General features: G+C 40.8%; 1 protein-coding gene across 1 annotated transcript in view; it reads right to left on the bottom strand.

The window, feature by feature from the left end:
- The window catches only part of LOC126937308 (histone-arginine methyltransferase CARM1-like), a 203,088-nt gene that overhangs the window by 17,657 nt on the left and 162,532 nt on the right, over positions 1-22,899 (bottom strand). Inside the window, 1 exon segment of the mRNA XM_050760708.1 lies at positions 19,475-19,565. Within this exon segment, the coding sequence (XP_050616665.1) occupies positions 19,475-19,565 (91 nt within the window).

The following is a 22,899-nucleotide window of genomic DNA, read 5'->3' as shown; positions in this document are numbered from 1 at the left end:
AGAATGTTTGCACATATGAAGGGCAGCTGGTCTATAGGGTGTGGCAGGAAATTCTCCCTAGAAAATTTGCAGACCTGTATTTGACATGCGGTTGGGAGAGAAAGAAAGGGAAAACAAGTTGAGTTGAAATAAATTGGGCTCATCCCTGTAATCCCAGCACTTTGGGAGGCTGAGGTGGGAGGATCACTTGAGCTCAGGAGTTCGAGACAAGCCTGGGAAACATGGTGAAACCTCATCTCTACTAAAATTACAAAAATTAGCCATGCGTGGTGGCAGGTACCTATAGTCCCAGCTACTTGGGAGGCTGAGGCAGGAGAATTGCTTGAACCTCAGAGGCGGAGGTTGTAGTGAGCCCAGATCATGCCACCGCACCCCAGCATGGGTGACAGAGTGAGACTGTGTCTCTAAACAAGTAAATAAATTTGTAAGGAGATTATCAAGAAGGATATTTGGGGGTAGGAAGGCCTTTGAGCTCCTACCCTTGATCTCCCCCGATGGGTGGCCCCCGGCTCTGTGCTGTGCTGTTCAAGTGCTGAAATGCAGTTTCCTTGGTCCTCCCACTATCCCAACCAAGAGCACGACTTTAGCTCTCCAAAGCCGCTTGACACTCCTGCTGTTTGAGAAAATAGATTTTCCTTCTCTGTTCTTCCCTAGCCACTGGCTGGTACCTTCATGATGGCATTTGTGGTGATAGCTGACACCAGGCAGCAAGTCACAAGTGAGCAGGGGATGTATCATGTGGTGATCTGGAGCCAGCTCATAACAGCTTATCAGAGCCCACTGTGCACATTTCTTCCCAATTCCATGGTCAGTGACATCTGAACCATAGAAACTGACAAACATTACATATCATGTCTCCACCCCTCCCCCCACCCAGAGAACCAGATATAACGTGTTTACCAGCACACCACTGGCTCTGTTGTATTGGGTCGGTGCAAAAGTGATTGTGGTTTTTGCCATTAAAAGTAGTAGCAAAAACCCCAATTACTTTTGCACCGACCTAATACTTTTATGTATCTGCTGCAATATAGACTGTGCCTGGAGCATAGCAGGTATTTCGTATCAGCTTGGCTAATGGCCTTGAAAATTTAGGAAAGCAATCTAGGGTATGAAATCAGAGTAGCTTTGATTCCAGTTCTGCCACTGACTAGCTGTGCAATTCAGACAAGTCATTTGAACTCTGTGCACCAGTTTCCTTATCTCTAAAATGGACATAGTTACAAGCTTGCGTTTTAGGGTTCTTATGAGGGTTGAGTTAATTTTTAAAAAGCACTTTGAATGATTCTTGGCATTTGTTACTACTAGATAAGTGTTAGCTAGCACGCCGTAAATGTACCTTCTCAGATCAGCACTGGGCACTAGGGAAGTGCTGTCCAATCTGACTGTGCTGAGTTTACTTTGGGGAGCCTGTTAAGAATTCAGATTCCCAGGCCCAAACTCCAGAAAGGCTTGGCAACCTTATCACTAGAGGTTGAAAGCCTGTATCCCTCATTAAGATTCCCTAATAAGGGTGTGTTTTATGTGTGCCATATAGTCTGTGAATCAAATGGGAACTCAATTCATCAGTCCTCACCCTCCCCAAACCCAATATCCACCAGCCTGTAGGGAAGAAAGAAAGAAAAAAAACACAGAAACATGGAATAAACATAAAAAATTAGGATGCAGTTAGATTTTGTTGAAAGGATCATCCAAAGCGAGGCTCTATATCAAAAGTGAAAGCCTCAAATGTGCTCACAGGCAGCAGTGAGGAAAGAAGCCTGATGCTATTAGTCAGCAGCCAGCCCTCAACATGCAAGCCAAACTTGAGCCCCATTGAACACTCACACATTCTTACAGGGATTGTACAATTTCTCACCTCTGAGCTTTTGGTTGTTTTCCCCTCTATCCGGAATGCCCCTTTTCCTTTTTTGCCCTGTTAATTCCTATTTAGTCTTTAAGACTCGGCTCACTGTTATTGGTGTATAGGAATGCTTGTGATTTTTGCAAGTTGATTTTGTTCCTGAGACTTTGCTGAAGCTGCATATCAGCTTAAGGAGATTTTGGGCTGAAATGACGGAGTTTTCTAAATATACAATCATGTCATCTGCAAACAGAGACAATTTGACTTCCTCTTTTCCTAATTCAATACCCTTTATTTCTTTCTCTTGTCTGATTGCCCTGGCCAGAACTTCTAATACTATGTTGAATAGGAGCGGTGAGAGAGGGCATCCTTGTCTTGTGCCGGTTTTCAAAGGGAATGTTCCCAGCTTTTGCCCATTCAGTATGATATTGGCTGTGGGTTTGTCATAAATAGCTCTTATTATTTTGAGATACGTTCTATGAATACCTAGTTTATTGAGAGTTTTTAGCAGGAGGGGCTGTTGAATTTTGTCAAACTCCCATTCACAATTGCTACAAAGAGAATAAAATACCTAGGAAAACAACTTACAAGGGATGCGAAGGACCTCTTCAAGAACAACAAACCTCTACTCAAGGAAATAAGAGAGGACACAAACAAATGGAAAAACATCCCATGCTTATGGATAGGAAAAGTCAATATCATTAAAATGGCCATGGTGCTGAAAGTAATTTACAGACTCAATGCTATCCCCATCAAACTACCATTGACTTTCTTCACAGAATTGGAAAAAACTACTTTAAATTTCACATGGAACAAAAAAGGAGCCCACATAGCCAGTACCATCCTAAGCAAAAAGAACAAAGCTGGAGGCATCATGCTACTTGACTTCAAACTTTATTACAAGGCTACAGTAACCAAAACAGCATGGTACTGGCACCAAAACAGATATATAGACCAATGGAACAGAACAGAGGCCTCAGAAATAACACCACACATCTACAGCTATCTGGTCTTTGACAAATCTGACAAAAACAAGCAATAGGGAAAGGATTCCCTATTTAATAAACGTTGGGAAAACTGGCTAGCCATATGCAGAAAGCTGAAACTGGATCCCTTCCTCATACCTTATACAAAAATTAACTCAAGATGGATGAAAGACTTAAACGTAAGACCTAAAACCATAAAAACCCTAGAAGAAAACCTAGGCAGTACCATTCAGGACATAGGCATGAGCAAAGACCTCATAACTAAAACACCAAAAGCCAAAATTGACAAATGGGATCTAATTAAACTAAAGAGCTTCTGCACAGCAAATGAAACTATCATCAGAGTGAACAGGCAACCTAAAGAATGGGAGAAAATTTTTGCAATCTATCCATCTGACAAAGGGCTAATATCCAGAATCTACAAAGAACTTAAACAAATTTACAAGAAAAAAACAACCCCATCGAAAAGTGGGCAAAGGATATGAACAGACACTTCTCAAAAGAAGACATTTATCAGCCAACAAACTTATGAAAAAAAGCTCATCATCACTGGTCATTAGAGAAATGCAAATCAAGACACAATGAGATACCATCTCATGCCAGTTAGAATGGTGATCATTAAAAAGTCAGGAAACAACAGATGATGGAGAGGATGTGGAGAAACAGAAATGCTTTTACACTGTTGGTGGGAGTGTAAATTGGTTCAAACATTGTGGAAGACAGTGTGGCGATTCCTCAAGGATCTAGAACTAGAAATACCATTTGACCCAGCAATCCCATTACTGCATATATACCCAAAGGATTAATAAACCATTCTACTATAAAGACACATGCACATGCATGTTTATTGTGGCTCTGTTCACAATAGCAAAGACTTGGAACCAACCCAAACGCCCATCAATGATAGACTGAATAAAGAAAATGTGGCACATATACACCGTGGAATACTATGCATCCATAAAAAAGGATGAGTTCATGTCCTTTGCAGGGATGTGGATGAAGCTGGAAACCATCATTCTCAGCAAACTAACACAAGAACAGAAAACCAAACACCACATGTTCTCATAAGTGCGATTTGGACAGTGAGAACACATGGACACAGGGAGGGGAACACCACACACAGGAGCCTGTCAGGGGGTGGGAGGTAGGGGGAGGGATAGCATTAGGAGAAATATCTAATGTAGATGACAGGGGTTGATGGGTGCAGCAAATCACCATGGCACATGTATACTTATGTAACAAACCTGCATGTTCTGCACATGTACCCCAGAACACAAAGTATAATAATAAGACTGTGTTCAAAAATTTCCATTTAAGAATGCAAAACCTTGTGTTACGATTAAGTATCTATGCTTCATTCACGTAAAAGCAGAAGAATTTTCTTATTCATCAGAGTATACTTAACACTTAGCATGGGGCCAGGAATATTGTTAGGGTGAAAAAGATCTGTCCACATTTATTTATTTAATGAATAAATTAATCAGTGAATGAACTGGAATGAACTGGAGGGCTTGGTACTCTAAATGGCCCTATATGTGGGTACAGGCATCAATGACAATGAAGAGGAAATGGGAAAAGTCATTTGGCCAAGTTTCTTCAGCTTCATCACTCAATTCCTAATCTTCTGCTTCTACCAAGGGCCAGAGCCAAGCTGGCCCACTGGTAAAGCCAAATGGTGCTTCACATCATTTTATAAACACATATATTGAAAACAAGCCTCCTATAATCCTAGAAAATGTCTGGAAATAGAACACTGTAGATTTAAATGGCTTTAACAGAATGACAATGGGAGGGTTCTTGGGGAAATAATCATGTCACAACAGCCTATTATTAGGTTGATGCAAAAGGAGTCGCAGGTTTTGCCATTACTTTTGCACCAAACTTATATTTGAAGGAGGGAGGAAGAAAAGGAGATGAGTGAAAGAATGAGAGAAGGAGAGGGAGGGGGAGAAGGAGGGAGAGACAGAGAGAAAATTTTTCAATAGCTTAGAAAACTATGGCTTTTAGACTTTATTGGAAAATTTTTAAAAGTACTGATGCCTCTGAATTGTGATACATTTGATCTAGTGCCTGTTTATTTCCACAGCTAAACAGGTGATTCTAAAGTGCAACCAGGGTTGGGTACTAAGTTAGTTGTTCTAGATTCTTGACCAAGTAGATTCTTGGCCAAAAAGATTATTGGCCAAAAAGAAAACTCCAAGGGCAAAGACAGTCCTCCACATGGCATGACTGAATTGAAAACTTCCGTCTATCCACTGAATACCACCTCAGCTCTCAAAGAGGATGATGCGTCTGTGCCATTTGCTTTGCATGTTCAGTACCAATTAAAACCCATAAGCCACAAACAGTGTGGTGCAGATGGGCACCATTTCTGGGGCAGATGGAAAGCTGTGGGCAAAGAGCCCACTGCCTGGGTTTTTAAAAAAATTCTGGCTGGACCATATTTCATATTTCTAATTCTTAGAAATTTTAAATATCCTTCTGCAATGCATCATAAAATAATTAAAGCAGATAAAATCTGGCATCTCTCGTGGTCTCCTGAGATACATCGTGTGTGTCAGGGGGTCAGGGAGATTGATCAGGCAACTAATCTGTTGAATGGGGAGCTAGGAATAGTTTCCATTGTTTTCATCAGCTGTGGCTTCTATTTTCTAAGTTAATTTAGGGTGTCTTTATGAGCACGTAAGAGAGAGGGTCTGGGTGTTTTTTTCTCCCGAGTTCACATTCCCAATTCCTACCATTCTTCATGTGGGAAATCCTTCACATTTACCAACACCACAACCATCATGCATGCAACATCTGGAAATGCCTAAAAATACAGTTCATATAAATCAGACACTTTAAGAAGAATCTTGTCTTTATTCTATTCTGACAAAAAAGCTGCTCATCCCTATTAAGAAGTTTTCTTCCTTTGTAAAAAAAAGAAGGAAGGTAGAAGATAAATGAGAGAGAGAGAGAAGTGGGATGGTGTTGGGGGAGGGGAATCCAGGTTGTGCTGTTTGACAGTTAAGCAACTTTTGTGTCTTAATGTGCTGTGCTCTACCAGAATTAACAACCAAGTGTACACTAACCTGATGGGAGACGTATGTAACCCCAAGAACTAGGAAACAAAAGCAAAGATTCAAAAATGTCACTACAGCCACAAAGAATGTTGAAAATGTGGCATAGGAGTATGGTTGGGAGTTCCTAGCAGGAGAAGGGTGTGTGTCTAGGAATAAATTGCATCTTTATTTGATTTCTTATACATTCCTTGTATACAGCAGGACTTGAGGCTTGGTTGTTTTTGACAAACTTCTTTTAAAATTAAATTCTATATGGTTATTTTATGTGTTAATTGTGGCAAAAACACTTGTAAGATCTACTCTCTTACCAAATCTTTGAGTTAGGATACATTATTTTTGACTATAGGTACAATGTTGTAGAGCAGAGCTCTACTTATTTTTATCATGATTGACTAAAACTTTATGCTCATTGATTAGTAATGCTCCATGTTTCCTCCAGCTGCTGGTAATCACCATTCTACTCTTTGAGTCTATAAACTTGACTATTTTAAATACCTCATATACATAGGATCAAGCAGTATTTGTCTTTCTATGACTGGCTTATTTCATTTAGCATAATGTCCTCAAGGTTCATCTACCTTGTCACATATTACAGACACGCTGCCATGTTCTGCCTTCTGTTTTTAATATTTGACAATGTTTCCTGTATGATTTTATTTTTTTTTAACTTTCATTTTAGGTTTGGAGGTACATGTGAATGTTCATTACACAGGTAAACTCATGTCATGAGTGTTTGTTGTACGGATTATTTCATCACTTGTGAATTAAGTGCAGTAACCAATAGTTATCTTTTCTGTTCCTCTCCCCACAACCCTCCACCCTCAAGCAGACCCCAGTGTCAGTTGTTTCCTTCTTTGTGTTCATAAGTTTTCATCATTTAGCTCCCACTTATCAGTGAGAATATGCAGTATTTGGTTTTCTGTTCCTGCATTAGTTTACTAAGGATAATAGCCTCTAGCTCCGTCCATATTCCCACAAAACACATGACCTCATTCTTTTCCATGGCTGAATCTGCCTTCTTTTTAAGGCAAAATATATTCTACTGTATGTATATACCACATTTTTAAAATCCATTCATCTGTTGATGGACACTTAGGCTGTTTCCATATCTTGGCGATTGTGAATAGTGCTGCAATGAATATAGGAGTACTAACATCTCTTAAAGATCCTGATTTCAATTCTTTTGGATAAATACCCGAAAGTGGGATTGCTGAATCATATGGTAGTTTTATTTTTAAATTTTTGAATAACCTACATATATTTTTTCATAGCAGCTGTACAATTTCATTCCTGTTAACAATGCACGAGGGTACCATTTTCTCCACATACTCACCAACACTTGTCTTATTTTTTTCAATAATAGCCATCCTGAAGGGTGTGAGGTGATCTCTCACTGTGATTTCGATTTGATACAATTTTCCACCCCAGCCGACTGCAGGCATATCAACCACTGTGGAAAGTGGTATCTGTGCAAAGATGTGTGCTCATTATGTCTCTGATTTTACTGGTTTAAACACCAGCAAAGTAGTGTGGCTTGTGTTTGCCATATGCTATAGTTAGATATTTTTTTTGTATTTGTAATTTTTTTTTTTTTTTTAAGTATAAATGAGAGAGGGAAAACAGGTGCACTTCAGACCATGGCTCTTTGGTAAAAAGTAAGGGAAAGTCTGTGATTCTGTAAAGAAATCTGTGGAGCATTCTCAGGTGTGTCAAGCTAAATCTAGATATTATAGTGGTTGGCCTAAGAATTGGACCTATGAAAGCCATATTGAAAGGAAGAATGAGTCAGTCAAGGCAACTATGATGGTTATCTCATGTCTGTTCTACCTGGCGAATGGCTGCCCTTGCAGTAACAGCACCAGATTTTTTTCTGTGAGGCATCTCTTTCTTACTCACAGTTCTTGTGGTTTAGGTGGTCTTGACTATGCTTTCAACATGTGGCTCAGTCTTGGCCAGTCGCAGTGTCTTATCACCCTAGCCTTGGTGATAGACTTAGGGTTAAGCATGTGACCCAATGAGAGTCAAGCCTATGACTTTTGTTTAAACTGTGGCAAAGGAGAAGTGGTGATGGAGCTATGAGTCTATAAATCTAGATTCTCTAGAAAACACATTGCTGCCATGAGGGGAAAGTTACCTAAGAATGGAGCCAAGCTGAGTGAGATAGAGAGACCAGGATCCAATATAAGTGCCTTGAAATCCATTTACGTCTGAGAAGCTGAATCTATCCTTAGACTTTTCAGATACATTAGTCAGAAATACTCTTTTTCCCTAAGTGACTTTTTGTGTGACTTTTGGCCACTTAAAAAGTGTCTTAACTGAAAAAAATTAATGGGTCTTTATGCACCGCACTATGTACATACAATTCTGAGAGAATAGCTTTGCCTGGTTCAGTGAAGTCCTAGTTCTACCAGGACTGAACTAAATTGTTACAACCCATAATTGGGCCAGGGGATGGGAATACTGCATATCCCTGACAACACAAGTCAGGATGTATAAAAAAGGCATGAACTTGATCGAGGCAGAATATTATAAAAGAGCCATGAGTTTGACAAACATTATGAAACAAGATAAATACAGAAATCAAGGCTTATCCTAAGAGCAAAAGCCAGATGAGTTCAAGAGCTGCAGATATAAACAGAGATGCAGAGGACATATCAAGAATGAGTATTAGGCAACTGAAAGAGGATTAGAGACCAAGAAATCACTGAAATATGAATGGGATAAGGACGGTGGCACATGAAAATACTGACATGATTTTTCAGTTACGGTAATATTCCTACAAAAGTTCCTTCTCTGTGACATTTTGTGCTGTTTACTTGACTTCTGAAAAAATTTTGGTTATCTCATATGCTAATTTGAAATATTTTTATTTGATCTTCATAGTATTTCTATAAACTAGTGACCATCAGGGTCAAATATACTTTTGGGAATGACCAGAAGGCCTAAAACTCTAACTATGCAAAAGAAACTTTAGTGGGAAATTTAGGTTGATGCATAATTAGGCTACGAACAAATCGTTCATTACCTTCACAGTAGCCTTCGGCAGCTTGTCCACTCAGTAGAATGGATTTCTTTAAAAATAATGTTTCTCAGTAGTACCATGGCCAACAAGGTATTTGGTAGACTCAGAGTAGAAAGGAACAAAAAGGGAGCTCTCATTGCCTGTGGCAATATTCTACATACATTTATCTTCCCTCATCCTTTGCAAACACAGACCTCCGATTTCTGTAAAAAACAACTGACTAGAGGCCATTCACCGCTGGGATCCCTGATTTCACTCAATTGACTTTGCTCTGGTCAAGTATGACAGATGCATACTATCCATGCATAATACTCTGAAAAGGGAACTGGAAAATGTCGTTTGGTGCCTTCGGTGGTATATCACCTTTTAAGTGCCATCCCAGATCTTTCTTACCTGTCTCTGGAAACCTCAGCCATGTGTTCTGCACCAACTGTGCCAAAGGATGGGCTCCTCTGACCTTGCATGGGCACAGTGCAACAATGTCTCACCCCAGGCCTGCACAATGTGCCTCTCTCCTCCTACCCTGGGGCATCCCTGTTAACTTTGGGTATGAGATGCCATAAGACCCAGAAGGCTAGTTAATGTCGGCAGGATGAATATTTGATAAATGAAGAGATAAAAGCCAGTGTATAAATTCATTTATCTCCCTGTATAAACTGTCCTGAGATGTAGTTCATTTGATCTTTTGAAGACGGTCCTGAGACAGCCAGCAATCTCTTGTTTAATACTAGGCGGTGGTCAGTATGGTGATAATAGCAGCAGCAGCCTGTGCCAAGCAGCCGCTACCCCGACGCCGGCTGCAGTGGGGTACAGGAGTAGGTCGTGGGCCCTCAGGTACAGATGCTGAGGTGGGCAGCCCCTGGAGCCTGCCACTGGGAGCGCCCCCGGAACCTGCTGCCCTGAGAACCCACCCCTGGGAACCCCGGGAATGGGGCTGGGCCGAGCCACCCGCTGGAGGGAGAGCAGTGAGGTCAGGCAGAGAAAAATGGGCAGAGACGGTCCCCGAGGCAGAGCTGGGCCCAGGGCGGTGCCGCGCTTGCATGCGGAGCATGGGGCCCAGGCCCTAGATGTGGAGCTGGGGCCCCGCTTCAGGGGCCCAGGACAAGAAGTGGGAGTGGCACCCACTTCGAGGACCTGCCCAGTGACATGGCCACTGCACCCAACCCGCCGATGGCGCCAGGTTCCTGCGCCTCAGGAAAAGGCTCTGTAAGGGGCCTCCTGAGATGGTATCCCCAGGACGTGCCCCACATTAAGGTGACCACCAAGCCAGACAATCCTGATGGTCTGACAAACATGAAAGGGAGGCTTAGAGGTGGCTGAGGACAGCCTGGCACTGGCCTGCAGGCGCCCCTTGGCATGAAGGCATGAACAGTGGCGGGAGACAGACAAGCCTCCTGGGCAGAAGGGGTTGGGTCCCCAGTGAAGCCTCATCTTCAAGCCAGGGAGGGTCTGAAACCTGAGGGCTGGGTGGCCAGTCACCCTGACATGAGGGGAACTTGGGGTGCTTTTCCCTGGGCAGGCCCATAGCCACCTGTGGATCAATCAGCACGCACTTCCTCCCCTCTGAGTCCCATAAAAACCTGGAATTCAGCCAGACTAGAAGGGATCATGGTGAGACAACTGGTCAAACAACTGCAGAGAGGAGCTACCCTCTCTGCTAAGAGAGCCGAACCCTCCTCCAGACACCCTGGCTACAGAGAGGAGCTACCCACTGTGGGTCTCCTCTGAGCTGTTCTTTTTCTCAATAAAGCTCCCTTCATTTTGCTTGCCCTCCACTTGTCTGATTACCTCATTCTTCCTGTTTGCAGGACAAGAACTCAGTACTCGCCATTCAGGGCTAAAAGAGCTGTGACACAAACATGGCTGAGACACACCCTTTGCTCTCCATGTTGCAGGCAAAAAGAAGGAGAGAAGGGCTGCAGCCCTTTGGGGAGCCCAGACCTGGGAGCTCCTTGAGCCAGGTCTGTGACTCCCTCTTTGGAGCCTTGCAGTTCCTGGAAGGCTCTAAGCTTTTGGGCACAACTGTACTCCCCAGTGCCAGCCGTGGAAGCTGCTTGCAGTGTGCCTTGTCCAGCTGTGGCCTTGCAGGGAGCCAGTGCCGCTGCTGGCAGCTGGAGCTGTCTGTCCTGCAGCAGCAGCTGGCATGCCTGGCTATGCGCAAAGACCGGACCCCATGCTTGCTCACACACCCCTTGCCACTCCGCACCTGGCTTGCCCTTGGCATCCTGGGATCCAGGCTGGTAGTGTGAGCTGAACGCAGCCTGCCAGACTGAGTAAGCAGAACAAAGCAAAACTCAGTCAAAGGTGCCACTGGCCACAGAGGTTTCTGGCTGGTGAAGCAACACCCCAAGGATCTCGTAACGGTAATGCACTTTTGCACCAGCACTCCCTTCATTCCCTGCCTCATTCTTCTTTCTCCTAATTCTTGTTTCACTGGAAATACACTTCTTAATAAAGTTGTAGTACGTAAGCTTCACCTATATACTCTGTTGCCCAGGCTGGAGTGCAGTGGTATAATCTCGGCTCACTTCAACCTCCGCCTCCCAGGTTCAAGTGATTCTCTCTGCCTCAGCCTCCCAAGTAGCTGGGATTAGAGGTGCCTGCCACCACACTCAGCTAATTTTTGTTAGTAGGGATGGGGTTTCACCACGTTGGCCAGCCTGGTCTCAAACTCCAGACTTCAGGTGATCCGCCCACCTTGGCCTCCCAAAGTGCTGGGATTACAGGCGTGAGCCATTGCACCAAGCCTTTCATCACAATTTCTAGTGTTCTTGCTGATGGTTAATTAGGATGCAGTAAGGTAGAAGGTGAAACATTGGGCTTTATGGCAACTGTGTGCTTGAAGTTTTGGGGCAATGATTATTACATGAATTGAGGAGTAGGCAAGCCTCTGTTGACAGCATTGCAAGCTTTGCAAAAAGAAAATTTTAATCTCAGAGCAGCAACTCCCAACTTAAGACACACTGTGAAATCCAGAGGGGCTTTCTAGCAGATTTAAAGAAATTCCTATCTCTTCGGTGATCCAAGACCTGCTGTGCTGAAAATCATGTATAGAATTTGACAAGTAGAAGCCACATCTTTGGAACGGAAACTGCTCCATCTCCCTACTCCAAACAAGACAGTAAAATGGTAATAGTAGAAGAGCTGCAGAGGAGACTGGATATACGCTCTTGACAGGTCTTACGTATTAAAACTGTGGCCTTGACAGGGAAATGGTAGGGCCCTGAGACCTGCTGTTGGGATGATTGGGTGGCGAAAGCAGAGAAGCCTGAAATCTTTCCAGTTCCCCTGAATCTTTCAAGCCAGCAGAGGCAGAATTCTTTCCCCTTTTGCCAGAGGAAAACAGCCTCGCTTAAAGACTATGCAACAACTTCTCCAAGAGCCTTTGCCTTGAAAGATGATTTTATTCTCTTCGAGATCTGCCTCATGATCACTCATTGCCTTCAGGCTAAGAGTTTCTCATTGCTGTCAGGCCAAAAACTCAAGCACAGCCAGAGCAGTAAACACAATTCCTATTCCAGAAGGAGATAATTTACATACCTAAAAAACTGCAGAAGCCAAATAGTATTTTCTGCTAAGAACTAGGAAATATTGTATTAGAGTAGATTTTAAGTCCATAAAGAGGGCAGAATGTAAATGAGGAGAGAGTGTAACTCATTGAAATGGGGCACTCATAGATCCAGTGTTCCAACAAGATACCAGAAGTCCTAATAGTCCACTGGATGTCACTTTGAAACTTGGTCATCACGATGGCCTGCAGTCAATGAGGTGGAGATTTCAGAACTTCTGCTGCATTGAGGAAGGGGTCAGAAGGCTCAGGGACATGGAAATACTAGGTGGATTAGACTATGGAATATGTAAGAACATTCAACCTGACTGTTTTCTCAGAGCACAGGAAACTTTCCTTTTACAAGGTAATAGGGAAAAAACTGGTTAGATAACAGTGGCATCTTTGAGAGCCTTAGAGTAGCTGTCCTTGGTAGATGAAAGATGGTGGTAGGTGATGTAGCCATTAAATTGTGCTCTGAATGAACACAATTTGAATGACACTTCAGAATGTCAGAGCAGGAAAGCGGTAATTATCTGGCCTAGGCAAGAATGGCATAATTACTGTGTAAAAAGCTAGGGTAGAGTAGCAATCGGGCACCTTGACCTACAAGAACCTTTGGTGTTAATAGATCCTAGTGTTACTAGAGAGGCAAAATAGATGGAAAGTCAGCTAGGATAGTGCTCAATTTGTATAACAAAAAATGGCTAGCTCATGAGCAGAAGGATGATGTCAGCTGTCACAATGGAAATATTAAGTCCCTTCCCCAAATTCCAGATCCAAGTGGTCCAGACTTAAGTAGAGTCCCAGTCCTCTTGAGGAAGGACTCACTGCCACCACAATCACACACAGTAAACATTCCCCACTCCTTCTCCAGAGAGACCTGGGTTTCTATGACAAAGCAACCATGGTGAAGGAAGAACACCTCAATTTTTTGAGAAATGTTAGATAAGGAGTTTGAGCTTATATTGATACAAAAAAATCTAAAATGCCTCTGGTTAGTGAGGGCTATGGAGAATAGGTAGTAAGTGGAGTCTTGGACCAAGTCCATCTCACAGTGTATCCACTTGTTTCATGCAAACCCTATGATTATTTTCGTGGTCCCTGAATATGTAATTGGGATAGATATATTCAGCATCTGGAAGAACCCTACACCATGGGTAACCTGGCTCATGAAGAAAGGGCTACTATGGTAGAAAAGTACAAGTAGAGGATCCATCCCTGAAATTTCATCATCTTCAGGTAGGTAAAATTATCTTCTTCAATTTATGGATTGAAATTAATCTCAGAGAGATTAAATTAACTTGGCTAAGGCTTTACAGTTGGTAATTGCCAGAACCAAGAATTAAACATAGTTCCATCTGGATCTAGAGTCTGAGTCATCTGGCTTTTAACTACTACCTATTTTGTTTATGCTTTTATGTTCTATAACTGTAATAAATGTAATAAAACAGTCTAGTTTAGTCTCAAGCTTCTTGACAATATTTGGCTGCACCTCTTAATAGATCCTATGTATATATTTTTCTTCATATGAGAACCCATTTAAAATTGTATCTATAGGCTTTGGCATAAAAGCCCTAAGCCAATTATTTTCAATAACGCCAGAGGTACCCATCACATTAAGAAGAACTGCAGTTGGGAATGATGAGTCTTTATGATGAGCCTTACTCTCAGGAGATACTTCCCATCACCCTAATTAATGGGGCCCAAGGAATCATCATATAAAAGAAAATTATTAATTTTGTAGGTGACTGCTACTAGCATCAGAATGTAGTAATTTGGTCTACTAAGAGAGAGTCTCATAATTGGTTATTTGGAAAGGATAAAGTTATATGGTTATTGCAGACTGTATACTAAGATGAATTTCAGAGTTAAATGCAAAATTTAAAAAATGTCACATGGAAAAGTAAAAACTTTAAAAAAGGAAGTTAATACCAAATTCATGGGGGAGAGGGAAGGGGAGCTAAAAAATTACAAAGGAAAATAGAGAAACAATAAAAGATAATTATTGGTAGATCCAGCTACATAAAAAGTTTAAGTTGTTTTGTGGTCAAAACTATCACAAATAAAATTACAAGGCAAGCTGGAAATTCTGAAGAAAATAAAACAGTCTTAATGTCCTTAATATAGACAGAATTTTTACAAATCAATGCCTTCATCTTCTAATCATCAAAAATGTCTTCAGCAACTACCATTAGCCAGGTTAGATGACAGGGCTATAGAAGTAAATGAAGCAGCCACACTTAGGGAACTTGCAGTCTCATGGGGGAGATAGACAATAAATAAGTGAAAACATATAACACAGTATATGGTGATAAGTGCTATAGAGAAAAATGAATTGAGAAGTGTGGTACAGGCTTGCAGGAGGAAAGAGACTGCAGTTTGTAATTAATAGAAGGTTTCTCTGGGATGGTGGCATGTGAGCAAAGACCTGCAGGAGGTGAGAAAAGCCACTGGATTGTCTGTGTCTTGGGCAGAGCGAATGTCAGGGAGGCAGGAGCATGCCTGGTTTGTTCCAGGGGAAGCAAGGAGGCCAGCCAGTGAGGCCAGAGGAGCGAGAGAGTAAGAGAGGAAGTAGCAGGAGACAGAGTCAGAGGGGTAGCAGGGTAGGATCTAGATCATGTACGGTCTTCCCAACTATTATGAGAACTTTGGCTTTCACTATGCAGAAACAGGGAAGCCACTAAAAGACTTTATGCAGTGAAATAATATAATCTGAATTACGTTTCATCAAGAGCATGGTTGTGGTTTAAAAAGAGGATTTAAGTTAGAAGGCTATTGCCGAGACTGTAGTAGACACAGGGGTGTTTTGTTTTGCAAAGGTGGGCAGTGGGGAGATGGTGAGGATCAGTAGCTTGCATTTAAGCATGTTAATTTTGAGATGCCCAATAGACATCCAAGTGTAGTTGTCAACAGCCGGTTGGACATCCAAGTCTGTGGTTCTGGGCAGAGGTCTGGGCTGGAGTTCTAACTATGCGAGTTGTAGACAGAAAGACGGTATTTATAGCCAAGAGACAGAATGAGATCAAGTAAGACAGTGAGTGTTGACAGAAAGGGGAAGACATGTAAGAAAGAAACCTGGAGTCACTCCAATGTTAAAGATTTGGGCCATGAGGAAGAATCAGCAAAGGAGACTGAGAAGTAGGGGCCAGAAAGGTAGGAGAAAAAACAGGTTCAGGCTTGAGAAGTGGAGCAAAGAGAGAGTCAACTGTGTAAGTGCAGATAATAAGAAAATCAGGTGAGGACTGAAAACTGACTGCATCTGATGATCTTGTTTAGCCAATTAGTTGTTCCTTCATCTCTCAGCTGAGAGATCTCACCCAAACTTATTTTTTGCACCACTCCCCAGCGTACATATCCACTTCTTTGCTTCTTCTGACAGAAATCATGCAAGCATTCACCACCTGTTTCCTGGATCAAAGCAACAAGAGACCCAAATGCCAGTCGACTAATGCAGAAACCTCACAAAGGGAGAGGAATTAGAAGGAAAGCAAAGGCTGTGAATTTTGATAACTATATATTTTTAAAAATATTTTTGTGTTTGTTGACTAAAAATAATCGTTCAAATGCACCAGCTATCAAAGAAATACAGATTAAAAATAAACTGGCCACCATTTTTTTTGCAAATCAAATTGGCTTTTTAAAAAGCATATCCCGTATGGGCAAGACTTAGCAGACATTCCCAAATACCACTGGTGGAAGTGTTAATTGGTAAAACTTTTCTAGAGGGCAATTTGGCAATATATAAGAATAATTTTTTATAAGTTCCTTCTTCACATTTTTTGGTCCAGTAATTCTGCTTTTAGCAATTTATCATATGGAAATAATCAGAATGTACACCAAAATTTATATGAAAGGATGTTCACTTTAGTGTTGTGTCTTATAGAATTTAGGATATATAATTCTATAGGATTCTATATTCTTATAGAATATTGAAACCTTGGTGTGGTTTGTTATAGAATCTATAGGACTAAAATGGCAATTAAAATAATTTAATATTCAACATTGAAAACTGAGTTAATAAATTATGAGTCACAAAAGAAATACTCTTCAGTCAAACGTATGTAGACGATGTGAGAATATGTCAACAAAGTATTGTGAAAGTAAAAAAAACAAAAAACAAGCTATAAAATGGTACTTTTGATTCTGTTTTTGTAAAGAAAGGATAGAAAAACTGGAACTATATCACCTAAAATCTTAATAATTATTTTCATGCATGTTTGGGCATACTGAAGTTTTTATTCATTCAGAAACATTTACTGAGAGCCTACCCTGTGGCAGGCAGTGTTCTGGGTGCTTGGGATACATCCAGTGGAAACTGACAGCGTTGCTGACCTTCCAGTGCTTACATTTTATCAAGAGGGATACAGACCATAGATAATAATAGGAACAGGTTATATATCTTTTAGGATGCTGTAAGTGTTAGAGAAAAAACATAGAATTGAAAAAGAGGGGTTGGGCATGGCATGGGTGCAATTGAAAATAGGATGGTCAGGGTAAATCCCATTGAGAAGGTAGCATTTGACAAAGACTTTATGGAGTTAAAGGAATTGACCATGTGAACATTGAGGAAAAAGTATTCAAAGGGGGAAAAAAACCCAAAAAACCCTGCAAACGCAAAGGCCCTAACTTAGGAGCATGCCTGATGTGTCTGAGAATCAGCACACAGGCCTGTGAAGCAGGACCCAAATGAACATGGGAGTAGGAAATGAGGCTAGAGAGTAACTGGGAGCCAGACTATGGAGAAGCTCCTGCGAGGCTTTGGCTCTGTTGAGAACAGACAGGTAAGAAGCTATTGCAGTAATCTAGATAAGAGATGATGGTGTTGAGAAAGAGAAGAAACAGTGAATATAATAAAAATTGGTGTGATTCTGGATAGATTTTGAAAGTAGAACAAATATAATTACTTGATGGTTTGGATTCAGGAGATAAAGAAAGAGAGGCCTTCAAAGTTCTTGGCTTGCATGATGGAGAGGATAAAGTTATCAATTGAGACAGAAAAACTACCAGTACAGCAGGTTTTGGGTAGAAATTGGGAGATCAGAAGTTGAATTTTGCACATGATAAATTCCTGCAAGGAGGGAACATCCAGGAGGAAGTTTACTAGGAAAACATCATGTTTGGAGGATACGTCTGCACTGGAGAGGGACACTTGGGAACCATTAGCCTATGGATGGTATTTGTAGTTATGAGAATGGGTGAGCTCACCAAGGGAGCCTGCACAGAGAAGAGGTCCAAACACTGCATCCTGGGACACTTCAAAACCAGGGGCTTATGAAGACAAGTAATAATGATAGCTGGTTGAGAAAGTGTCAGCAAGGGAGGAGAAAAATCAAAAGATCATGAAGCAAAAAGAGTGTTTCAAATGATGCCAGTAAATTAGATAAGTTGAGAAGTGAGAGTTGATCACTGGCATTAGCAATGTGGAGGTCAGGGCACTGCTGACCTCAGAAAGAGTGGCTTTGGAGAAATGGCTCCAGTGAGAAATAGAAGCGGGGAGTTGGACACTGAGTATAGACAACCCTTCGGAGGAATTTTGCTGAAAGGGGCTTAGAGAGTTGGCCATGGCTGACTGGGAAAGCGACATCTAGAGAAGATGATGTTTTCATTTTTTGTTTCTGTTTTTCATTTTTAGATGCAACAAATAGCAGCATGTTGGTATGTGGTGGAAAACTGAGCCAAACCGCTGTGATCATTAATATCCTCAAGTTAGTAAGATGGCAGCAGATGGTATGCTTGGAAGGTCACACAAGGACTGCCTGGACAACAAACCTCTAGTTCATTGGTCTGGTCTATTCTGCTGCTTAAAATTCATAACCCTTTCATCTCTGCATTTCCTCAGGAGGTTATAATAAAAATGTAATCATTTAGGGTCAGCATAATCTCACAGAGCAATGATCATTAAGGTAAAAGCTCCCCGACCATTCCCCTGCCCCACCCGACACGTATATACACCAAGAAGCCATTCACCCCCATGGGAAAGCTTGTGGCTTAGAATCTCAGAATTGCAGATTCGACAAAACCACAAAATGCTCTGAATCTGTGCTAGGAAAGCCTATTTTGCCAAAAAAATGGAAAGAAAAATTAGCCATTTGACCCTACTCCTCAAAGAGCTTAGTAGCCCTGGAAACCAAAGTACTTCCTATTTGCTGCCCCTTCTCTAGGATTACAAAGAGAAAAACCCAGAAATCAACTTTGGACCTCTTTGTATTATAAGGCCCTGTATACCTCAGACCAAAGTCAAACCTTAAATTTGAGGATCCTGAACTCCTGCAGGACATGCCTGTGCTCCCACACATGTAACATTCCAACACAAATGATATCTGCTCTCTTTCTCCCTCCCATGCTCCTTCCTTCCTTCTTCTTGTAAAAACTAGTTCTCAGAAAGGAATCCCAGAAGCAATGGTGGTTTAAAACTGGCAGGAGCTTTTGTATCAGTTCCCATTTTACACATAAAGAAACTCAATCTCAGAGGGGTGGAGTGGGCCCAAAAGCCAACTGCCAATTAAAACTCCATAAAGGTTTGATCAACTCATTTATCAGGTGTACTGATTGATATGTTCTTTGTCAAAGTCAAGTCCTAACAGAAACCATAGCCAAGAATCAAAGAAGTGGATGGTGAAAAATGGGAAGAGAACGGCAGCAGGCAGGGGAGGATGTTGTTTTAGCAGTAGGATAGCTTTTTGGATGTTTGATATTGCATGAACAGTTCCTTGATTCACCTGTCTCTGATTTATGAGTTGTGGTCTCAACTGGTGGCGATCCTGCAAGGGGACATTTGGCAATGTCTGGAGGGCATTTGTGGTTGTCACAACTCTGGGGGGAAGATGTGACTAACATCTAATAGGTAGAGACCAGGGATGCCGCTAAACATTCTACAGTGTACAGGATAGGTGCCTCACTGCCGCCGCCCCGCCTCCCCCTACCTAACAACACACATATGACCCCAAATAACAATAGTTTTAAAAACTCTGGTTTCCTTTGAAGGGAAAGGAAGGAAGGAAAAAAGAACATTACCAAAAATTGGCTCTGGAGAAGTGTTCCACATAGAGCTGTTCATCAGAAAAAGGGGCCAAGTGGATGTCGCTGAATGTCGGGAGCATCATTCCTGATGAGCAAAACACAAGAGACCCAGAAGTCAGCTTCTGTCGCTTTCTGATTGAAGGCTGTACTCATCTGCCACCTGAGACCAATTCCATTCTTTTGCTTCAGTTATGACATGACAGGACAAAATATAATTTTGTCTCAATGCAAGTATACAAAATTAGGCAGAAGAGTAGAGGGGCTATAGAAAAGAGTATCAAAGCAAGTCACAAAGCAATACAATGATAAAAGCTTGCAGAGACTTAGGCAAGCCTTTCAACCTGGCAGTTGCCTTCTCAGTTACTGGCTTTTTTTCCCCTTTCTGTTTCTCCTATGAATTCTGGATTTATTTATTTATTTATTTATATTTATTTATTTATTTAATTTATTTATTCTCTTATTTATTGTAACAATAATTTAGCTTTAAAAATAATCAAAATCCCATCCTCCCATCACATTATTATTCTCATTCTCAGACTTTGTCCATGTAGAATCAGATCGACCACCTGTCTTCTTAGGTGCTTTTGGGATTTATGTTTATATGGATGCTCGCCAATCTTCATGCTGGGAAATACACATTTGTACTATTTCTTGGCATCCACAATCACTACAGGAAAGGTAGATTCTTCAGTGGGCAAATGAGCACCTAGATTGGCATGCCTGAAGTTGGGCCTTTCTGAGTAGGCAGACCTGATGATCAGCATTGTTACTCTTGCAATTTTAGGGAAAATCTTTTCATAGCCATTTATTAAATTGCACACAAAAGAAAGAGAAACTATTAACTATATTTCAGAAATAAGGCTGACTTAAGACACCAGAGATGCTGTCATAAAAACAACAAAAATAGCTAAAATTTCTCAGTTATGATGACCCTCTCATGTACTTTTCCAAGGGTTTCCCATGCATTAATTTATATAATTCTCATACCAAGATAAAGTGGGTTCTATTATTATGTCCATTTTATAAACAGGAAAACAGAGAAATTTAAGTTACTTGGTATCACAGAGTTAACAAATAGCAGAGCAAAATCCGGGGAGTGGAATCTCATCTGATAATCAGTGCCCCATCCTTAAACTATGTGGCTTTTCATATCTGTTAAAACAGGTTATTTTATTTGGGGGTATTTTCAGAAGTGGTCAGGGGCAAAGCATGATCATAACCTCATTCATATGTCTCCATCTAAATCTCAGGCATTGGTATCAAAACAATAATGATTGCTTGATGGTTTTTCAATTTCGAGACGATAGAAGGATATTAAATAACCTCAGAGAAGTAATATGTATCACTGCTTGTGTAAACTTGGGAAGATTAGAGGATGATGTTATGAGCCTCAATCTAATAGGAATTCCAAGAATGTCAGATAAAATGGAGGGGAGAAAATCAAATGTAAAATATTTTGAAAATTCCAAGAACAGAAGAAAATCAGCCTCCTGATTAAATATATTCACTGAATTTCCAGCACAGGAACTTAAAAAAGATTCTCACTAGAACACCAGAAATAAAAAGAAGATACTAAAAGCATCTAGAGGGGAAAACTTTGTTACTCTAAAGGAGCAGGAGTCAGAATGGCATTGACTTCTCAATAGCAAGATTTGCAGACAGAAACCAAACACAAAAACCAAAACACAAGCTTTAAAAATATTGATTAAAAATTGTTTTTAAGTAAAATTCTTGACCAAATAATAGCACAAGGACTTGATAAAAAGTAACTCCTCAAGCTCCTTTTCTGCAGAAGCTGGTAGAGAATATCCTTTGCTGAAATGATGTCGTAAATCAACAAAGAGGAAGACAAAAGGATGATGATGGAAAGTCAAAGTGTGGCTGTCACGCAATGGGGCTGCAGAACACTCAGTTCATGTTGCTAGAGAAGGCCAGAGGACTACTGAATAGAGGGGAGCAACAGAGGAACACATATTGATGGCATCTGTCAGATCTATTGGAGCGTAGAAACACTTAACCATGAATATATAAAAGCTAAGCTAATAAAAGAAACCAAGACAATTAACTCCGGGAAAAACAAAAGATTATATGAGAAAACATATATAAGTATACAGCATCTACTCTACCATCTGACTCAGTATTCAACAATAGTTACATTACATCATAACACTGTAAACGCTGATTCTTGATTTAACCGAATAATGATCTAGGCCTATATTTCTTTATGCTAAATTCTGAGATCTGAAAAGCAACAGATTTTTATAAGTTTGCGGCAGCATCATTTGATGGCAAAACCTGACCTGAACTAACACGAGAGTTTATTTGTAGTCTTCATTTATTCTTGGTATCAATATTCTTATGTTTTGTTGCAGGAATATAATGTGTTTCATTACAGAGTGTTGCCTCAGATCCCACTGGGAGAATTAAGTAGTACATGGTATGTGATCATATTAACTTTCAAAAGTCCTTCAGATGCTGAATTCTGAAACATATCTGGCCCTAAGGGTTGGGATAAAGGAACTGAGGATCTATCTAAATACATTGAGAGGATGGGGGTGGGGTAGGTGCATCAGGAAGGAAGGAGCTGCTATTCAGGAAAGCTGAATTCTCAAGCAGAAAGTGACGAGAATAGCAATGTAATCATCTTAGATAGGAATATGTAGGTAAATAATAGAAGAAACAACAGATAGAGTTGAAAGCAGTTGCCTTTGGGGAGCAGTCTGACGATAGAAAGAGGTGTGGCAGAAGACTACTATTTTTCATTATAAGCCTTTTTATTATTAATTGATGTTTTAAACTATGTCTTATTATGATGGAATATATAAATAATTAGAAAAAAAATCAATCACCCTTCCCTGAGGAAGACATAGCCTAGAAAGCCAATAAAATCAGTATTCATTTCTACTTGCCTAGTTAAAGATATATAGCCCAGTATAAAATGTCATATTCATTTCAAATATCCAGGGAAGATACCTAGATACTATTTAAATACTGAGCTTAAGAGGGGCACAGGTGATACATGTTAATTAACTACATTATAAATCTCATCATATAGAAGCACCTAACCATCTGAAAAAGTCCAGGAAAAAACCATACAAATTCTTCCTGGGGGCATTGAGGAGGAAATCCAAGCCGCTTTGTACCTTCACTTTCATCTCCCACAGTTCAATTTTATCGCATACACACAAGGCTTCCAAGAGCATCCTGAGCTGTTTTACAGCAAGATTGCTAATGAAGTTCTTGACATCAGGTATACTTTGCCTGAGCTTATTTATTTATTTACACATGAATTTTCTTTCAGTGCCTATTTCTGAATTTTGAAGCATGTAGGAAATTATAAACTTCAAACTTCACTTAAATGCATGTTGGTACGTATGAGTTGCCCAGTCGTTCACTATTTTGTTTTCATTGAATAGCAA

This window comes from Macaca thibetana, chromosome 15, assembly GCF_024542745.1.
Source record: "Macaca thibetana thibetana isolate TM-01 chromosome 15, ASM2454274v1, whole genome shotgun sequence".
Lineage (NCBI taxonomy): Eukaryota > Metazoa > Chordata > Mammalia > Primates > Cercopithecidae > Macaca > Macaca thibetana.
This window is presented reverse-complemented; position numbering and strand designations above follow the sequence as displayed.